Below are 20,177 nucleotides of genomic sequence, written 5' to 3'. Positions count from 1 at the left end.
GAGGCCCTGCGTGAAGTTTAAGGTGCATTTACTGACTTCTGTCAAGCAGACGGACCTGCACCGTCTGCCATCGCCTCACAATCTCTGAGAAGCGTGATGACAAGTCTGTTTGGTTGATAACACCCATCAAACATGCAGCGGATTTATAGTATGACACCGTTAACGTCCTTTTTACTACCCTCACCGTGGCACTCAGGTTTTAATGGAGTTCCTGTTGTTCAGCAAGATTAAAAAGAAATAAAACAATGAGGCGATTTTCACTGAATTTATTGTAAGAGTGTAGCAAACAAAACACAATATCAGTCATAGCGCCCCCCACTGTTTATGCAAGAAAGAATGGAACAAACTTTTTATTTACATCCAAACTATTCTGTCTTGTTGTCATGTGATGTGCAGCAACACATCATGTAAATGTGTGTTGTCAAGCGCCACCCAGTGGATGCAAGAGGGGACGTTTCGCCACAGCCGCAAACTCATCACTGCTAACAGCTTTAATAAGAGCACGTGCACATCTGAGCGCTTTGTTTATGTTGTTGTTTTGTTGTTTTTGATTAACTGTAATAGACTGTTAAATCATAAAACTCCAAAGTCTACACTCATGACTAACCAGAGCGTTTGATCTTTGTGTGTGTGTGTGTGTGTGTGTGTGTGTGTGTGTGTGTGTGTGTGTGTGTGGGCGCGTGCGCGCGGGTGTTCGTGTGCGTGTTACGTTTTGAAAATCCGCTTTACTAATTTCCTGGCATTGCTTTTACTTTGAGAAGCATTCAATTATCCATAAATAAGAGACAAACATGACACAGAAACAATTTCAGCATGTAAAGCAGACGGATTGTTTCAACATCAAGAGTGGATTTAAGGAGAATTGTTAAAAAAAAATTTTAAGTTAAAATAGAAACGACACAAACCGCAAAACCTCACGTAGTCTGACACCAACCATGACATCTACTTACAGTCTCTAAATGAGTTCAGGCATTTAACGTCAAAAGCGTGGTGGTTTTTGTTTTTTTGTTTTGTTTTTGTTTGGGTTTTTTTTTTTTTTTTTTTTTGCTATGCAAGTCTGCCCCCTTTTACACTTCGTACCCTGCAAAGCAAACAGAATCAAATACCATCTTCAACATCTGTTACCTCAAACCTGATAGTTTGTGGTTGTTGATATGCAGAACCTGCAGAGAGGGGTCTGGTCATAGGGGGGTCATGGGATTTACAGAGGGATGATGGGTGTGGTTGAAACATGCTTCATGCTTCCCCGGATTTGAGGATCCTTCTACAACCTCGTGATCTGGCAGCCTGCTTGTGAATGATGATATTCAGAAGAAGAGGAACAAACAGGAACCGTGTGGATATGTGAGCGAGAGTGAGAGAGGAAGACAACCCCGGGCAGGCAGGCAGGCAGGCAGGCAGGCAGGCGACGCTCGGATGGGCTGACCTCCTCCTCTTCTCCTCCTCGCATGCAGACACCTTTTTTTCTTTTCTTTTCTTTTTTTAATCGCATTAACTGTATATGAGGCACTTTGCAGATTCTTCTTCGGTAATTCTGTCCCGATGAAGAGTCGGCGGAGGGAGGAGGAAACCACAGAGGAAGGAAGCGAGGATCACGTCACGAGCAGCGGAGTAAGAGGGACTGAATAGTGGCTATTTAATGGACAATCGTTGACGCGGCCGGGGCACCGAGCAGGGGCTTTGCTGTGTTTGTTTACTCAACTAAGATGTGTTTGTTAACTTCTCGGGCGTGAAAAAGAGCCAAAGCTTGTCGGGGAGGAAACGGCTGTACATTTCATCTTTTTTTTTCCTCCACTAAAGCAGCAGAGAAATGGAGATAGAAGCCCTCCTCCGTGCGCCTGTTTACTGAGGGATTTGGAAGCAGCCTGATCGTGACACCCCGGATCTTCTCTGCAACTCTTTTATTTTTTTAAATGAATTTAGGATTTTGGGGAAGTTGCTTTCATTTTTGACGGCAGGAAAGAAAGCAGCAAAATCATCGGGAGAATTAACAGGTAGCCACCCATTCTGAGAGGCTGCAGGCCCCTGTGTGGAGTGTAAGATGGCTGGGTGATGGTTTGCCTCTTCACGGCATCTGTTCGTCTCAATTCATGCATCTACATCCGCATTGCCGGGGCTGAATATGTGAAAGATGTGGTGAAGGCCTCCATCACACCCAGGCTGCTTTCATGGAACCTGAGAAGTAAAATCTATTACCTCCTCTATTTAATTGTAGCCTTGACCTGCTTTCTGGTGTTGCTGCGGACCTGTGTGAGCTCCCAGCCCAGGCCTGCATGCTTCAATCTGGGAGTGAGCTCTACCACAGCCTCCCTGACATTTACCAGAAGGCTCCAGTTGCAGCCATGCCATGTTGGTGTAGTAGCTCAGATTCAAAGGGGTGGGGTCAGTCACATTTGCCATCATGATCTTTGAGTGTCTGTTATAAAACATGCTGTCAAGGGGCTGTAAAGCTCCTCAGACTGAGCACATGCTTTCTTATCAGCATCATCGAGGTCCACTCCTATAGGCTATATCACGGACAGGCAAATCTTTTTCATATCACTCATCAGCTTTTCCTCCAGCTCGCTCCACAAAAAAGCGCCATGTGAGCATCTGGCCTGACCCATCCAGGCCCGATGCATCAACCCCCTCAGCTCCTCATTGGCTAATTGAGCAGCTGTGCCAGGAGATGGAGACCCATGATGCACCCCTTTTGGCTTCCATTAGTGCCGTGTGATTCATCTGGTCGCAGGTCCCTCCAGTGAACGGTGACCTACTGTAGCTAATTGCTCTTCTTTGCAATGTGCACTGTATGAGTGTGTGTGTGTGTGTGTGTGTGTGTGTGTGTGTGTGACCCCAGTTGGCCTCAAGCATAATAAGAAATTAGAAATTATCTAGTGTATGTATTATATACCTTCTAATTAGGAAGTACAGTTCCTCAGTCATAAAGTACATCCAGCGTTATACACATCCTGCATGTGCTGAGTGTAACAGGTTCCCTCAGCCTTGGAGGGTGTGGTCACTCAGTAGCGATGCTTGCTGCTCCACAGCGGCTTACAGATTATTCTTCCCAGATAAACCAGGCCTGGTTGCACAGCCACAAACAAATTATATGTTGTATTTCCTCACTGAGTTGCCTCAGTAAACCCTAGAGATTAAAATTGGCTTTATTGTTATGATCATATACTGTGCAATCAAGTGAGTTTTTCCTGTGAAAGTGTGTGTCAAAGAAATCTGTACATCAGCGGAAGTTTCTGTGTTAAAGAGATACTTGAATTTCTTTCCAAAATAACAGGTGACAGTTTCGACGAATCCAAAAATGAGTGAGCTGGAGCAGCTTCGCCAGGAGGCCGAGCAGCTGAGGAACCAGATAAGAGTACGTCTAATTTGTTCAGTTTTCACCAGTAGCATGACAATGATGATATATTTACACATTGTTCTTTGTCATGTTCTGATTCAGGATGCCAGGAAAGCATGTGGAGATTCAACCCTCACTCAGGTGAGCGCCAACAAAGGATCAGTGTGGACAATACAAACTCGCTAGGCTTCGTTCTCTTTCTATATTCTGATGCACAAGTTTTGTTCTTACACACTAAAGGACCCTCAATATTGTCCTACGGACTGGAAGTGAAGCCTGATGGGTATTTGTAACCCCCTCTTACCTGTCAATCACCAAGGCTACACAAAATATACCAGGAGCAAAGAGCTACAAAAAAACCATCAAGTTTTACGTCCTATCTGTAAGACTAAATCCAGGGCTAATAACACTTGCACAGTGTGTACGAACATCTCATGAATGAGGCCCATTGTTTTTACTACATAGAAGTCACTGAGAAGTAACTTAAAATTTCCACTCGCATCACCACCAGAGATGGAAACCTGGTCCAAGTTTCTCATTTGAGGCAGGAATAACATTTTGTGTCGAGTCAAATAAATCCTTTTGCTTCAATCATCATTCTTCTGTCACATTTTGTACTCTCAGTGGTTGTTGTGTTCAACCTCTCCTCGCTAGATAACCGCCGGTCTGGATCCTGTGGGGCGGATTCAGATGCGAACGAGACGTACCCTCCGCGGTCACCTGGCTAAGATCTACGCCATGCACTGGGGCACAGACTCAAGGTGATGCTGGTTTGGAACATTTTATATATCAGATATGATCCTGATAAAAAACATTAACATGTGATGGTGATATATGAAGACATGGTGGTATTTGTGAGCATTATACACTCATCTAACATGACAAAATGACAAAAGTTTTGAGTTCTTTTTGAGAATATTTGAATTACGTTGCACTGTGGCTGAGTCTAAAGTCATTCACAGATGATCTGTAATAAACTGCCTGTGTGCCTGCTTGGTCGGTCACTAGGAGGACAGTGTATTTATTTAACACTGGTGCAATGTCTGTTTAAGGGGCGGGGCCATGGGTTATATGATGTCACATGTATCGAAGCATTATAATTACTGCACAAAGTTGATACAAAGCATTAGAATCGCCCAAACATAATGGGATGTCATCACGACAATGTGCCACGCCCCTTTACCCAACTGCAGGGACACACACAGTTGAGGGCCACGTAAATGCAGTGATTCCTGCTTTATGTATAAATGAGCTTATTAATATTTGTGTTGTCAGGCTTCTGGTCAGCGCGTCTCAAGATGGAAAACTGATCATCTGGGACAGCTACACCACTAACAAGGTATCCATAGAATCCTTCTCATCAGGGCCTAACTGGAAGTATCAGGTTGAGTCACAGCAGAGGCCTTTGCCATCATGGAGGGTTTGGGTTCAGGTCAGTTCTGCTGATGTTCTAGATCCATGCCATCCCCCTGCGCTCCTCCTGGGTGATGACCTGTGCATACGCTCCCTCTGGGAATTACGTGGCCTGCGGTGGCCTGGATAATATCTGCTCCATCTACTGTTTGAAGACACGCGAGGGGAACGTCAGGGTTAGCAGGGAGCTGCCTGGTCACACAGGTGAGAGAGTGCACGCCGTGTTCTTCATGAGTCCCCGGCACCGTGGGAGTGTTTTTACCCCAAAGGGCTACATAATGAGGAGCTCACACACAGGGTTAATTAACCTTAAGGTCTTAATGAGCGGATTCATCAGCTCTAGTCTGTGTAGTGAATGTGTGACATTGGAATCAAACATTTGAGCACACAGCAGCAGGTCATGTGTGTGGATTCCTGTTGAAATGTTTCTGCACCTGGACGGAAATAAACTATAAGATTGAAGGAAAAATCAAATTAGTAACAGATATCATTTGATTTAAATTAGAAAAGTAGTCACAGATGATGTGGTTGAGGTTTGAGAAGAAATAAGATCTATTGATTTACCAAAGTTACTGCACCTTAGGATGGGTGGGGCTGTTTCAATAAAGTGAAGCTTAATCTATGAAAATATGCCATGTCAGGTCTCCGTCTCTTTATGAAGTATGTTAACAATATATTTACGTTCGGTGGTTGTTGAAGAGTTCTGTCTGTTTTTTGTACCAGGAATACATCATTTATTACCTTGACTGATATAGATGGGAATGAATGTGAATGGAATCTGAATACAGGAGATTGAGAAGGAACTTTTTTGGGGGCAATCTGCTAATTTGAGTCAGGATGGAAGATAGAGCCTCAGAGACCAGCTGATGGCTGGTTAGCGTAACGAATGGCAGTGAATGGGAAGTTTTAGCAGACGTCTGTCAAAGGTAATCTCATACGCTTTTGTCATCATCAGTGTAACAAACTACTACATAATCAGAACTGCTTCACTGACTCGGAGCAGTGATTCGATGCAGGACAAAAACAATTCTGCCAACCAAACAAAACAGCTTGACAAATAGAAGCTACTAATCATGGCCGACTCTCTTAGAGAGGATGAGGAGGATTGCTGCTGGACAAACCACAGTTCCTGAGCCCGATCTATTTGATGACTTTTGATGACTTAACTTTCCCCACTCATTATCATTCACTGTGCTGATTAAACATAGAAACACAGGTCAGGAAGATGTCTAACGAGTGTATAACTGCAGATGCTGCCGAGGCGTCGTCATATATTTTATAGTAACGTATATAAACTCTCTGTTGTCTCAGGTTACCTGTCATGTTGCCGTTTCATTGACGACAATCAGATCATCACAAGTTCAGGAGACACCACATGGTGAGTTTGATAGACTAGAGAGTACACCCTCCCCCCCCCCCCGAACCGATCACTGTCTAACTCTACTACACATTCTACCCCAGTGCACTGTGGGACATCGAGACGAGTCAACAGACCACTGTGTTCTCGGGTCACAGCGGTGACGTCATGAATCTGTCCCTGTCACCTGACCTCCGCACCTTCGTATCAGGAGCCTGTGACGCCTCAGTCAAACTGTGGGACATCAGAGACAGCATGTGCCGGCGGACCTTCACGGGCCACGAGTCTGACATCAACGCCATCTGTGTGAGTGTGCTGAGGGCACGAGTGGTCCACCAGGTGTCGAATACAGGCTGGCACGCCACAGACCAGTGTACACGGATGAGGGGAACTACTCAGCTGTGTTATGTCTTCTATAACTCTAAATGAGCTCCGTTAAGCCTTAAACATGACCCTGATGACGACATCAGTGTCGTCATGACAACGCTGCTTGAACCCCATAAATTTATATTGAACAACTGGTATGACTGATGTGCTGAAAGTCACATTTATAGAACCAGCAGAAAACTTAAGAATGCATCATGGTAAATGTAGTGTCATAGCTTGAACCATAAAAAAAGGAATATTTATCTGTAATGTGACTAAATTACTCAATGATTTTGTAGAGACAAAATGCAGGGATGAAGATTAACAGCAAAATACCAAAATATTCTTTCAGCGTCCTTCAGTTTCGGTTGCTCTTTTTTCTAAATAAAGAATTATTGGTTATAGAGGCACAAAATAAGGAATAAAAAAACCAATAAAAACTTGACGTCGGCCAAATTTTAATTTTAAGTGTCTCAATAGGTGCATATTTTTAAAGGAATGTTAAGGCGAGGTGTGCGTACTTTTAGGATGTAAAATGGAGGTCTAAAAACATTTTACTTGTGTTAAAGGAAAGTTTGTAACAAGCAGTGGGAGTATTTGGCCCAACAGTGGCGTGAAGTGACGGTCCACCACCTTCATACCGGCTAATTCTCCATCAACAAAGCTGCAGGATTTGTCTTGGTGACGTCACACATCTTGTCACCAGCTTTTGGAGGGATTTAAACTGGGAGCACATTGGAGGATTAACAAGATTATCAATTAACACCATATCTGGACATCCTGACCAGCAGTCCACCTGGAGTCTGCCCCTTCAGTGATAATCTCAGATCTAGTAGCAGAAGAACTCGGGTTCACGTTCATCAGGAACGCTCTTCTCCTCTGATCCACGCTCCCTCCTTCCTCCGCACTTCCTGCCTCTCATCCATCTTCTCTTCCTTCTCCTCAGTTCTTTCCCAACGGCAGCGCCTTCGCCACAGGCTCTGATGACGCCACCTGCAGGCTGTTTGACCTGCGTGCAGACCAGGAGCTCAGCCTCTATTGCCATGACAATATCATCTGTGGCATCACCTCTGTGGCTTTCTCACGCTCCGGCCGCCTGCTGCTCGCCGGCTACGATGACTTTAACTGCAACATCTGGGACGCCATGAAGGGGGACAGAGCAGGTGGGTGGAGACAGACAGATGGTGAAAGGTTCTTTGTGTCCCTCCTTCCACACAGAGAGGATCACTCTGGTTACTGCACTCCATACTCTTTAGACAACTCTTAAAACGGGTTCAGGGTGTTTATGTACTTTAAAGGCTACATCATGTAATTTTGCTGGACCTCAAACTCAACAAGACTGCATTTTTTTTTCAGCTGGGGCAGAGTTGTTTTTTGGGATTTTTTTTTTCATAAACAGAAAGACAAAACAGTTACGTATATTCTGAAAAATAACATTTACAAATTCCATACGTTCAATCAGCAGAGCTGAACGGGCGTGAGCTTAATCAGCTGCCTGTTATTTCATCTGACTGATTGAACGTAAAGGAAGATCATTCATATTGACGTTTAAATGGGGAAAAAAAATCATTTTGAATCAAGGTAACTGAAATATAGCAGATTAATGACACAGCATTGAACATTTTAAGAAAAATATTTAAATCCGGCGTTGAATCATGCTTTTTTTCCACGAGGGAATTCTATTGTTTTGCAAATAGATCACATGTAAACTAAATAAATTTACACATACACAGAAATACTTTAGCTCTTCTAAATATGTGACTGTGATAAGAGTTAATACATTTCGGTCGATGAATCCCGAGTTGTTTTGCTGCGACTAAAAGACAAGAATGCCTCAGGAATTTTGATGTGTGTGTGTGTGTGTGTGTGTGTGTGTGTGTGTGTGGTGGTCTATATGTACTGTATGTGTGTGTTTGCGTAGCTGGAAATCGATTGTACTTGTACCCACAGAACCTACAATCACTGTATCTACTAGTTTTAAGTAGCTTATTTTTGGGGGCTCAGAGACACTCACCAGTGATTTAACACATTCCTTTTTTCAGCCTTATTTTGTAAAACAATCAAATCTTTGCTGAAGCTGCTCACCGCGTGTTATAAGTCATGAACACTGGCTCCCTGTGTTCCGTGTGGTTTTAAGACATTTCTGCTCAGTCTGAGGAGCAAAACATTCAAATGTAACAAGTCTTCTTTTGTTCGCCCTCGATCCTCCTCCAGGAGTCCTGGCCGGCCATGACAATCGTGTGAGCTGTCTGGGCGTGACGGATGATGGCATGGCGGTGTGCACCGGGTCCTGGGACAGCTTCCTTAAGATCTGGAACTGATTGGTTACGTGAGCCGCAAATGGAGAACACACAGACGTTGGTCATATCTGGGGGACAAGTTGGCACCCTGTATTCACACACTGTATGTAAGCTCCAACAGATGGAAGTGCAACATTGTACTGTACATAATATATAGTATGACTTAATTTACACACATCACACTGTATGCAGGACAAGACTCTGAACACTTGCTCACACCTCCTACAGCTGATTGACGTGCACAACAGCAAACGCTACACACACACACACACACACACACACACACACACACACACACACCATCTGTAAAATGTGACCAAATACAGTTGCATCTTCAGCTTTTCAAATAAAACACACAAATACCACTATTACCTGAAGCCTTTTAACACATCAAACACACACACACACACACACACACACACACACACACACACACACACACACACACTGCTCCTCGAGTAAAACAGGGGATAAGAAGTTATTGGACAATTCTGTCTTTGTTTACAATGAAGTCCAAAATGCACTTCAGACCAATGTTTCTGTACTATTTTTGTCTCTCAGCACCACACGTATTTCAGCGACAGTTATGTGAAGGAGGAAACGCCTGAGTCCATTAACACTGAAGAAAAAAACAAAAAAACCTGACAACACACAAAAAAACCCACAAGAAAATCACTGATGGACAAGATGGACTGATGAAAATGTCACCTCTCATCAGACTCCAAACCATCAACTCACTGTTTTTATAGCTATGTACCCCATATATATAGTGCATCTGTTCTACAGGTTTGAGGTTTTATTTTATTTTTTTTAATTACTTTCTTCCTGTTCTCCCTGTGTGCCTAAGATACACTTTAATTATTATTAATAGAGAACATTGATACATAAAAAGAAGAAGAGGAAGAAAAAAAAGATCTGACATTCGGAAGCCGTCCGAAGAATTCTAAACACTCAATCTTTGAAGCAGGAGCCAGGGTTCCTACATTGACTTGGTCAATGTATTATGTTGACGTTACGATGGTATGATTGTATATAATATTAATAAATGATCGCCTCTCCTGACAGTTCCCGTGGTTTCTTTTTTTTTTATAATGAAGACACCGGAACATACGTGAACACACACCTTCGCTGAATCGCTTACATTGGCACGAGAACATGACAGCGCAAGTTTCAAGGGGCGAGTTCAGTGTGTTTCGCGGTGAGGAAAGTTGCGTTTTAGAATCTGGTTGGGTGGAACATTTATGCATTCAAAGAATGAGCCTTCATTATCATTCAAAGATCCACAACTAAACAAAAGTTGATATTCTTCTGGAAACCAGAACAAATCATACACAAATGTTTAGAACTTTGTCAGAACAGTAGCCTATTTAACCTGAAGTGTGGAAATTCCCCGGGGCTTCATTTACACCAGTTAGATATTCTCGTGAACTCTATGGCTCAGCGGCGCGTTACTTTAGTTTACAAAAACAAGCAGCTTGCATTATAGTGTTCATTTACGGGACATGTTGGACTTGAAAGGTTTCTTTTTTCAGCTCTTCACATGATGAAATCCAGGAGGCGCATATTAAAATCAGCACTACATTCTGACCACATTTTAATATCTACAGATTAGTTTGAATTGATAAGTTTCAATGTCAGCCACTGAGGGGCGCTGCAGCTCATTCTGCATCTTTTGTCAACGCATGAATTGAAAAGGTCATCCTTAAAATATGACTATTTGAAATGATTTTATTTCTCCTTCAAAATAAAATGGCTGATAAAAAGTACCTCCTGTGAAGTGGAAGCTGAATATTGTTGAAGCTGTGAGTCCCAGGGGGATTTAGCGCCATCATGTGGTTAAACACTGAAGATGCTTGGATGATTGTATCTTTGTAAAAAAGAAACAAAACAAAAGAATGGCAGAAATGATTTCATCCCCGCAGTGATCACAATGAAAAGAAACGCAGTGTGTTTGCGGAGGAACCTTGTGTAATAAAACGAGACTATTATGAGATCAAGGGATTTTATTTTTCAAACCATTCTGTAGTAAGACATGAATTCATTCAACACAATCTTTTGAAAGTTTTAAAGTATATCAGTCTATGAAATACAATCTGGAGTTAATCTCTCACAAATAACACAGATGCACGCACGCGCGCACACTAAAACATTGCAAAGATGTTTACCGTCTTCAAAAAAACAAACAAACCAACAAAGAAAACTTAAGAAAAAGATACTTAAAAAGAGATATTTCAGTTGTTTGAGCTCCCCCAGTCTCAGTTGCCTCTCCCAGCTACAGCTGCTGATCCACTCGTACTTGATTAGAAATTTACAATTGGAGAAAAAATCATCCTCAGTTTATCGATGCTTCTTGTTCATAAAGGCAATTTCTGGGATTTCATTACAGCAAAGCAAGCGCCACAACAACTGATTGTGTTAAACTGACGAGAGAGAAGCTGTTATTTCTTGGGATCGCGCACGAAATAAAAAAAGCAAAACACAGAAGGAATTCTGTTAAGAAGCGACACAGACCAGCCTACATTCAGTCTGCCAAAGGCCGCTGAAGACTCACTTCCCTACAAGTCACACTCAGATGGACAGCCATGATTTGGATTTGTTCACATGCTTGTATTGCTTAGAAAGAAGAAAAGGTCATCACCTCTTAGGTTTCCGCTCCCCCTCCCAACACACACCCACACACACACACCCCACACACCCACACCCACACCCAGGGGTTCTCCAGCTTGTTTGTGCATCTTCAGGCCAGTATCTTGATCAAATGTGTCCGTTGCTTCTGGTCACACTGGCACAAGCCGCAGTTGGAGGTAGTTTGATGGCTCCTGGCACAAACTCGTACTTTCTGACCAGAAATATTCTTCTCGCAAACTCAAAATAGAGATGAAGGATTTTGGATGTACCGCTCACAGGCCGGTATTTTTTAAAAATTTATTTACAACAGCAATGTTACTTGTGTGTGTGTTGGGGGGGGGGGGGGGGGGGAATCAGTAAATCAACATGTTGTTTCTTCATCATAAACAACCAATTAGCAAAGGAGAGACTTTAATACACTTGGGCTGATACAAATATCAGCCACTGGATCAATACTGTGTGGAAAAAAAAAAAAAAGAAGTCCAATATCAGCAAATACAGATAACCTGCTGGTATCTTCAGCAGTGACTAAAAGCTATGATGAGGTTTGCTGAGCGTTTAACATCGGATTTGGAAGTGACTGCCTCTCTGTTCACGAGACAACATGAACATAAATGAGTGACACAAATGACCAATTCTTGTCTGTATGAACTTCACGTCACTCATATAACGACCATATTTATTATTCATCTTACTGAAACTGTCTGACACTGAGTGTGTTGCATCATTATAGGTTGGATAGTTTTGAAGCTAAATTCCATGATGTAATTATAATCATCACATTGCTGATCTTCAGTGGAATTAAAAGAGATTAAAATAATTCAATGGTTAAAAAATGATTGTTGGCCTAAAAAAGAAAAAGAAAAAAGTAAGAGAATGTGAAGATTTTTAGAAGTAAAATCAGGAATTGTTATTTGTCAAATCCAGTGCATTGAATGATGTTGCTAGGCAACTCGTGAGCTGCTGCAAACAAAATGGCATGTACGACCCTCTATTCAGGGTCAGATGGCCAGAAAGCCGAGAGCCAGTAAACAACCTCACAACAGGCGGCGTCACGCCCGTCACACCCTGCACCACCTGTCTGAAGATTCCCGTTGTCATCCGCCTGCCTGTGCATGGGCACCTGAGTCGCCGCGGTTCTGAATCACAGCCGACTCCTCCTCTGGTGACATCAGGACGTCTCGTCAGCGACCCTTGTCCTACACGCTGCGTTTGTCAACTGCTTGAATAAACTCAATCTTCGTCTCTCAAGTTCTAGCTTCGATCTCTCTGCCCTTTAATACATTGTGCTTTGATTAATAGAGCGATACACATTTTTATATAAATACAAATCTCTTATAGACGTACATTCACGTTCATTTCTCTATAGGCTAATTTACATACTTTATAAAATAGGCTTCTCAGAATATATCGAGCTACTTTTCCCCACGACAAGATATAACACGATCAGTTTGAAGCGCCTAGCTGATCTTTGCTGCAAGAATCTACTTTCTCTGCGCAGAAACCACACACACACAAACGCGCGCACACACACACACACGTACACAAACACCCACTTCTAACAGTATCTACGTTTTTTTTTTAAGCAAACATGATTTATGTGTATGGCTTTTCTCTGCAGGCTCCTGCTGTGACTACATCTTTTTCATGTTTCGCTAGATTAATTTTTATTGCAAATTTCTGTCAATTTAAGCTTTTATAGGTGGCGTTAAAAACAAACAAACAAACAAACAATTGAAGCCCATTCGCCACATCATCAGGGTTCGAGTTAAGTGCACTTTAACTGGCAGATATTCATCATAACGAGGGAGCAAATATTCTTGGGCGTCTTTGCGTGATTTCACAATTTTGTGTGTGTGTGTTTGTGTGTGTGTGTGTGTGTGTGTGAGGAAGGGGCGTGGGGCTCAAATCCATCCTATAACCTCTCGCCTTCCTAACTCAAAGGCACTGCTTTAACTGTAAACATGGCAGATTGTTAAAAAACAATAATTTGACCATAAAAAGCATGTGTGCTCCTGGCGGTGTGTAATAGTGAAATGTAGCTCATGGCACATTACAGAAGAAAAACACATTTACTAAAAAGGGGAAAACAACTTCAATACAGCACTATATTTATATTTATATATATTTATATATATATGTATACTCTATTTCAATGGCTTACATGCACACCCGTGTGTCTGCTCCATATATCTGTAAATGTGTCTGAAAGTGCTCTCCACATCCAGGTAGAGTTTATCTCATAATCCCACCATAAAATGAAGCTTCTATTTATACCAGCTTCGATTAAACACTCCCGGCCCTCATTATACACCCTTTCTTAATAGCGTTCTCTCCGACTACATAAAAATATCTCCTCAGATTAATTGACGAGCCGATTAGCCACTTGATCACTAGCCAAGTTTCTTCTCTGAATATATAGAAGCATTTCACACAGGAAGCTGCACCAAAAAACAGAAGAAAAAAAAATTACGGTTCTACACTTTAAACAGTTTCAGCATTTAAAAAAATGTTCCTCGCCTGACATCTCCATGGTAATAAGCTGCATGATGCTTGTGCTGACCTACCTACTGCTGTCACAACATCACCAGGCGACTTCCTGATGACGCCTACCGTACTGTCTGGTGTACGAGAGCACTCAGTAAACCCACTACTCGCCCTGTATATTGGAGGTAATTATGCACTGAAAGGAAAACATTTGGTAAGTGATCTGTAGTATTTATGTTCCGTTCCCTTTGGCCTTGATTCATTCACACCCCCTGTAGCAGAATATATAGTGAGCTTTGGCAGAGTGGATATGATAGAAAAGAAATGAAGTCTCGTGTCTGATGAGATGGGAGTCCATTGATGTACTGCAGAGTCACACTAAATTCAATTGTACGACTGGCCCAAGACAAATATTCACTTGACCACGCTATGAGCTGTTCTACTGCAATCCCCTAGACATACACATCTCACAAAAGATCCACACTGAGGAAATAGAACGGAAATACAGTATAATACAGAACAGCAGATCACTGCGGTACGAGGCTGACAGGACCACAGTCCTCCATCACCGTCAAATGTCCTGTCCCTCTCTCTCTCTCTCCTTCTCTCTCTCTCTCTCCCCGCCCTAGTTGTGTCTTCTAACACGACCAGCCAAATACACAAACTCCCTCTTCAAACAAAGACTCCACAACAACAGCATATATTGCAATATAATTGCATTATCATTACAGTAGAGTAAAATTAAAATACCAGTAGGCTAATACCAATACAGAATCACTACATATAAATAGCAAATCTTTGTTTTTTTCTTTTTTTGTAAATCTATGGGGAAAAAAAAAAAAAAAAACCTTGATGAATTTATTATTTCACCAAGGGGGAAAAAAGAAGGCAAAACCGAACATTTCACAGTACTGATGCTGAGTACTGCACATTTATGATTGGTTTTAATATTAATATATTAATTTTACTTCAAGGCTCACTTGCTGTGATTGCATCATTTGCCTTTCAGGCCAGAAAAAGATTCTTGAAAAGAGGACGTCCGGTTATCGTCTACTTTAGACTACTAGGATATTGAAACAAGTTAAACTTAAATCTCCCTTTGTAATACTTTTAAATCCTTTAAGCCTCTAGGAGCCCCGAAACAACGGGGGAGGTGCACACCCACTGCAGATGGGTGGGACATCAGTGGCGACACAATGAGGGGAGGCCAGTAAATGATTCAAATCTAAGTGTAAGGTGCTAACTATTTACAGCTTCATTTAGACATACACTATCGGTAAATAGTTCCTTCTTCAAGAATGTACTGTAGAGCCATCAAGGAATGTTAACGTACTTCACAATTAGAAACTAAATCGTTACGACTCAACACAAGTCCACCAAGTAAAGAAAATCCAGACACGAATATATACAGTACAAATTAATAAATGGTATTAACATTTGAAGATTATCAGTGATTTCTCATGAGGATTACAGCGAGAATGTTATCAAGGGGGCTCGGTAGAAAATAATCTGAAGGAGTGTAGGCTGGAATGGATTTAGAGATTGTGTGTGTGTGTGTGTGTCAGTATGTGTCTTTTGACAATGAGTGCGTGACTGAGAGTGAGCTGGAAATAAAGAGAGAAACAGCGAGAGAGAGAGAGAGAGAGAGAGAGAGAGGGGGAGAGAGAGAGAGAGAGAGAGAGAGAGGGAGGGAGGGAGAGAGAGAGAGGCGCCCGCATTTGTGTGCATGCGTTAGTGAGAAATTCTGATGCACTTCATTTGCAAACCCTGCTGGGTTCCACACAGCGATCGGGGCAGCTGTTCCTTCACCAGTTCATGATGCAGTTCCTGTTCAAGGTCATGAAATACACCTGGCTGCTGCCTCCGGAGCGCACCGATGCAAAGAACACCTGCGGACACACAGAGCAAACACACACACCAGTGACCTTTCTGTGTTCGGCTATTATTGCTCTACATTGTGAGGGCGTTAGTGTCTCTCACCTTGTCGTTCCTCTCACACAGGAACTTCAGCCTCTGAGCCCGTTTGTGCATAAAGACGCCGTCCAGGTGGCCAGTCTCCACTGAACGGATCTCGATGGCCTTCTCTCCCCAGCCCATGATCTGGTTTGAGCAGATGTGAGCTGCAGAGAAAAACGCCACATTTAGTGAAAAGCACAATAATTGGAGATGAGGTTTGTTTGTGGATTTGAGCCCTACCAACAGATGTGGGCATTTCACCCCACTGCAGCACCACATCCTTGATGATGCGCCCATAGGTGTTCACATAGACGCCTTCGTCTTCGTAGCACAGTAGCATCTCCATGCCATCTGAGCTAGGCAAGAACACGATGGCGTGCGGTGTCACGTGGCTCTGGATCTGTTTGAGAACAAGTAGATGGCATGAGCCCGTGCAGGTTTCAAATCTACCATAATGCTGCAATCTGACAGCTGAACGGCTTACATGAACCGGGATGTAGATATCATAGTTGTTTCCCGAGTCCACATCAATGGCATGGAAGCCAGCACAAGAACCGTAGATAACCTTCAACCTCTGACCCTCTTCCACTGTCAGGTCGACAAGGAGGGGTCTGTGTGGCAGGTCTGCAAAAGACTGGTTCAGGGTTGTGGGGTAGAAAGTGAGTGTGAGAGGATAATCAAGTGGACTCCCATGTCTAATAGGAATAGCAAGGGACCAACCTTGAAGGCCATGAATTTGTGATAAGGTTTGGGCGCCCAAGCGTACACTTCCACTGCATTCTTCAAAGCAATCACCAGGAACTTTATCCTCTCATATTTCACTAGACAGAACAACCACAAGGCCATCTGACATCAGATACTTGTGATCAATAATTCACCAGGCCAAATGCATGTCAGGCGTGGAATAGACAGCAGTAATAAAAAAGTCTGTCACTCACCCACTTTGTAGTGCACGCAGCCCTCCATCTCACCCACGGTGGTCCAGCCTTGCTTCTTCTCCACCTCAGGGTCGTTGTGCAGGATCTTGTTCCTCAGCCAGGCCAGGTAGTAGACACGCACCTTGTTTTTCTTGCCTTAACAAACACAGCAAGAGATTCATTACAAAAGGAGACTCATTTTATTATTTAAAGGTGCTCACAAGTTGGTTAAAATACTACTTGACCTTATCAACCTTTACAGCCAGCAGATGAAATGACTTAAAATCCCATCAGTATGTAAAAAGATACTTTTTTGGAGTAATATTGTATTATATTTCCTCAACTACTTTACATTTGCAAATAAGAAATCTGATTAAAACCCCTTCAGAAAATATCACCAAATTCTGTATGGACGCCCAACCAAGCCGACAATGTTGAAAAATTGAACCAGCGACGCCTGTGTTGGTGGGCAACATAGCAGACCACTGCCTTACCTGGGCACCATCATATATGAGACATTATGAGAAAAAAAAACATAAGCACAACTGGCCATCTCATTAAAGATGGCATTCTGATGCTGAAACTCAAACCGTTTCAAGAGCAGAAGAGTGACCGGCAGCAGTAACCACCTGATATGGTGATGAGCAGGTTGAGACCCTCCAGGACGTCCATCTGTTGGAACCTGCGGGAGTTAATGAGGGGATAAACTTTGCCCTGCCCACTGCGGTCCAGCAACTTCAAACCGTTCTCTGTGCCCACCAAAAGGTTCACACCTGGACACACAAACAGACACACACCATGATTCGAATGATTAACGTTGTGTGTATATCAATCTCTACACTTTTTTCTATTATTGTTTCCATGCAGAAAGTTTAATCAGAGGAGTTTTAGCAGCGACCAGCCTTCGGAAGTGAGGCTAATGGAGAACAGCTTGAGAGAAGAAGCCAGAAGAGCAGGAATTGATTTGAAAAACAGCTTTGATAATGCAAACAGATACACAGTGTTCTCACTTGAGGAGCTATTAATGTCACTCCAAGACAATTATAGGTACACCAGTGGCCTCAAATCTAATTTTCATGTCATATGTTTTCAGTTTTGCAACCAGAGCCCTGTTCCAGATGACACATAAAGTTTTTGCTGAGGTGAAGAGGAGAGATAAGGAGGGTTAAAGAGCCTTTAATAGTCAAATCTCTCTGCAGTCTGTCTAACAGTACATATTGTAGTTAGATAGTTAGTTAAAGGTATTTAATCTTGGTCTTTAGTCCTTATTTACATTCATGTACTGAATCCCATCTCACCCCAAAGAGCAGCACACAGGATCTCAGAGTTGAACCTCTTCTTGTACTTGCGAATCTCCGGTGTGTCGTTGGGGGGGCGCGTGTTGGTGGGATTGACGTTCACCATGGATCCTTTCCTCACCTCCATCTTCAGCTGCTCAAACCTAGAGCCTTCACATGATAGCAGAAGGGAGAAGGTTTAATAAAGGATAAAAAAAAGTTGTTGTTTTTTTTTAATTTTTGCAACTTAACACAACTTAGTCTCTGAATCTTGACAAAAAGCCTTATTTTTTCCCCATACAAAATTATATAATAAAAAGGTCATGGTAGCTTCTGTGTGCACTATTGGAGAATTTCCCAAAGCCTCTGACTCACTGGTGACAGACATGTTGTCCCCCGTTCCTCCTGGGGATTGGTACATGCCGAGATCCACAAAGGTGGTGAAGGAGGACTTGCCAGAGGCCTTAACCAAACCTCTGGATTGATACTGGAGGAGCAGAGAGGGCGTATGAGTGCTACAGTCACTGTTGTTAAGCTAAGCATCATGCCTGCAGATTCTTGTTTGTCAAACTAAATGTTAAAATGTAAATATTCCATGTTGAATTAAAGGAGCACCTTTACAGATTCAAGACATTCTTTGTCACGAGCGCAACAGCGTAAATAGCCAGATGTGATGGATCCATATCATGGTAATAAATGAGCTATACACAGGGAATACACTGATGTGTAATGTGTAGTTTGATGTTGTATGAAAGTGCTGAGCGCAAAATGGATACAAAACAAATGACATTTTACATTTAAGGATGATATATGGAGCAAATAAGAAATGAACAGGCGTTTAGACTGATATACTTAGCATCAGCACAACTCACATCATACACAGAGTCCTTCCCGGGGGATGAGTGAGAGGCCGAATCTGTGGGGGAGTGAGACGGCTGCACCACATCTGGCAAATTAGTGTATCCATTGTGGCTCCGCTTCTCTGGGGTCTTTCAGGTAAAAGAGAATGACACACACACACACACACACACACACACACACACCCCCCCATTAGGAAATGTCACTGACAGACTCAGACATCAGCTGATCTGCAACATGAATTAACAGCACTAAAACAAGCATTGATTTCTTGGTCCAAATGACTCCATGTACATCTTTCACGCTCTAGCTAACTACACACACGCATGCTGCAGGTCTACTGTCAGTGCCCCCCCCCAAAAAAAGGAGAAAACCAAGACATAACTTTTGCCGACCTATAAAGGATTATTTCCAAACTGTTGCAAATGTCTTGTAATGTTTCATGTGGACTAGAAAAGATGTGCACAGCTAATAAATCCTCCAACTGTGTCATTTATTGTACATTCTCTTTTTCTTTTTCTTTTTTTTAAACCTGTCCTGTTCAGCAGCTGGGGCAAGCAGCATCAATGTTCCTGGTGCCTTGTTGTACTGAAGCAGTTTTACTCTGCAAAGGAGGAATCTGATAAACTCCTCCTATTGCCATTTGTGTTTAACTTTATTTGGAATGGTACTGGTTCATTGATAAACCAACTGGACTGAGGCTCAGGAGTGGATAGGAAGAGAGAACAGGGACAGGATAGGGAAGACGGGGGGGGGGGGGGGGGGACGACACAAAAACAACAATAGCAAAAAAAAACAAACCAAAAAAAACCAACAGTAACAATAACAACAACAGAAAGAGAAAAACATTGGTTGCAGAATTTCCAGTGCAAATATACCATTTGGTTTAATATAATTTCAAAATAAATGTCTGAGTGTGTGATTATGTATCAGTTGTGCACTGTGTGTATGTGTGTGCTACAGTTTGTCTTTGGATGCTGTGGGTAGCTGACTGTAGCTGATGTGGGGGACCAGAACAACACGCCCCCGGTCCAGGATAGCAGGCAGGTCAGGACCAAGCCACCAGGGCACCCAGAAACCCCTAGAACACAGGGAGCCCCAGGCCACCCCCCCCTAGGAAACAGCCACAGGACCAGCCTATGCCAGGACCCGCAGGAAAGCATAGGAGTTGCAACCCCCGCCCGGAGGCAGCCCACAGAGAGACAAGGGAGACAGAGGACCCCGGGCCCACCGGGCACCCCCCCACAGCACGAGCTAAGCGCAGGGGCATGGAGCCCCTCC

General features: G+C 42.9%; 2 protein-coding genes across 7 annotated transcripts in view; one reads left to right on the top strand and one right to left on the bottom strand.

Annotated features, from left to right (window-relative positions):
* The first annotated feature begins 1,140 nt into the window (after positions 1-1,140).
* Positions 1,141-9,837, top strand: gnb2 (guanine nucleotide binding protein (G protein), beta polypeptide 2). The gene is made up of 10 exons (XM_086226011.1): positions 1,141-1,994; positions 3,275-3,355; positions 3,440-3,478; positions 3,992-4,098; positions 4,613-4,676; positions 4,792-4,954; positions 6,062-6,128; positions 6,212-6,413; positions 7,420-7,636; positions 8,688-9,837. Exons 2-10 carry the CDS (start codon positions 3,299-3,301, stop codon positions 8,792-8,794), a joined length of 1,023 nt encoding a protein of 340 aa, XP_086082137.1. The 5' UTR covers positions 1,141-1,994; positions 3,275-3,298; the 3' UTR covers positions 8,795-9,837.
* Positions 9,838-11,739: 1,902 nt separating this feature from the next.
* The window catches only part of mink1 (misshapen-like kinase 1), a 31,999-nt gene continuing 23,561 nt past the window's right edge, over positions 11,740-20,177 (bottom strand). For 4 of the 6 annotated variants that reach the window (XM_086179282.1, XM_086179285.1, XM_086179284.1 and 1 more), the window contains 10 exons: positions 18,911-19,027; positions 18,414-18,525; positions 18,060-18,209; positions 17,391-17,534; positions 16,783-16,917; positions 16,565-16,665; positions 16,329-16,478; positions 16,085-16,244; positions 15,869-16,008; positions 11,740-15,777 (listed from right to left, as the gene is read on the bottom strand). In XM_086179282.1, the coding sequence (XP_086035408.1) occupies positions 15,694-15,777; positions 15,869-16,008; positions 16,085-16,244; positions 16,329-16,478; positions 16,565-16,665; positions 16,783-16,917; positions 17,391-17,534; positions 18,060-18,209; positions 18,414-18,525; positions 18,911-19,027 (1,293 nt within the window). In that variant the 3' untranslated portion in view covers positions 11,740-15,693. Of the gene's footprint in view, positions 15,778-15,868; positions 16,009-16,084; positions 16,479-16,564; positions 16,666-16,782; positions 16,918-17,390; positions 17,535-18,059; positions 18,210-18,413; positions 18,526-18,910; positions 19,028-20,177 lie in introns of all 6 variants that reach the window. The other 2 variants (XM_086179281.1, XM_086179283.1) reach the window with 1 other exon arrangement.

This window comes from Aulostomus chinensis, chromosome 15 (genome assembly GCF_037954235.1).
Source record: "Aulostomus chinensis isolate RoL2024-O1b breed Wild chromosome 15, RoL_Achi_v1.0, whole genome shotgun sequence".
NCBI lineage: Eukaryota > Metazoa > Chordata > Actinopteri > Syngnathiformes > Aulostomidae > Aulostomus > Aulostomus chinensis.
This window is presented reverse-complemented; position numbering and strand designations above follow the sequence as displayed.

Bases quoted from the DNA above. Each gene is read 5' to 3' on its own strand.
- gnb2 (XM_086226011.1), top strand. From the start codon at position 3,299: ATGAGTGAGCTGGAGCAGCTTCGCCAGGAGGCCGAGCAGCTGAGGAAC. The intron at 3,356-3,439 runs GTACGTCTAATT...GTTCTGATTCAG, and splicing joins AGCTGAGGAACCAGATAAGA to GATGCCAGGAAAGCATGTGG. The intron at 4,955-6,061 runs GTGAGAGAGTGC...CTGTTGTCTCAG, and splicing joins GGAGCTGCCTGGTCACACAG to GTTACCTGTCATGTTGCCGT.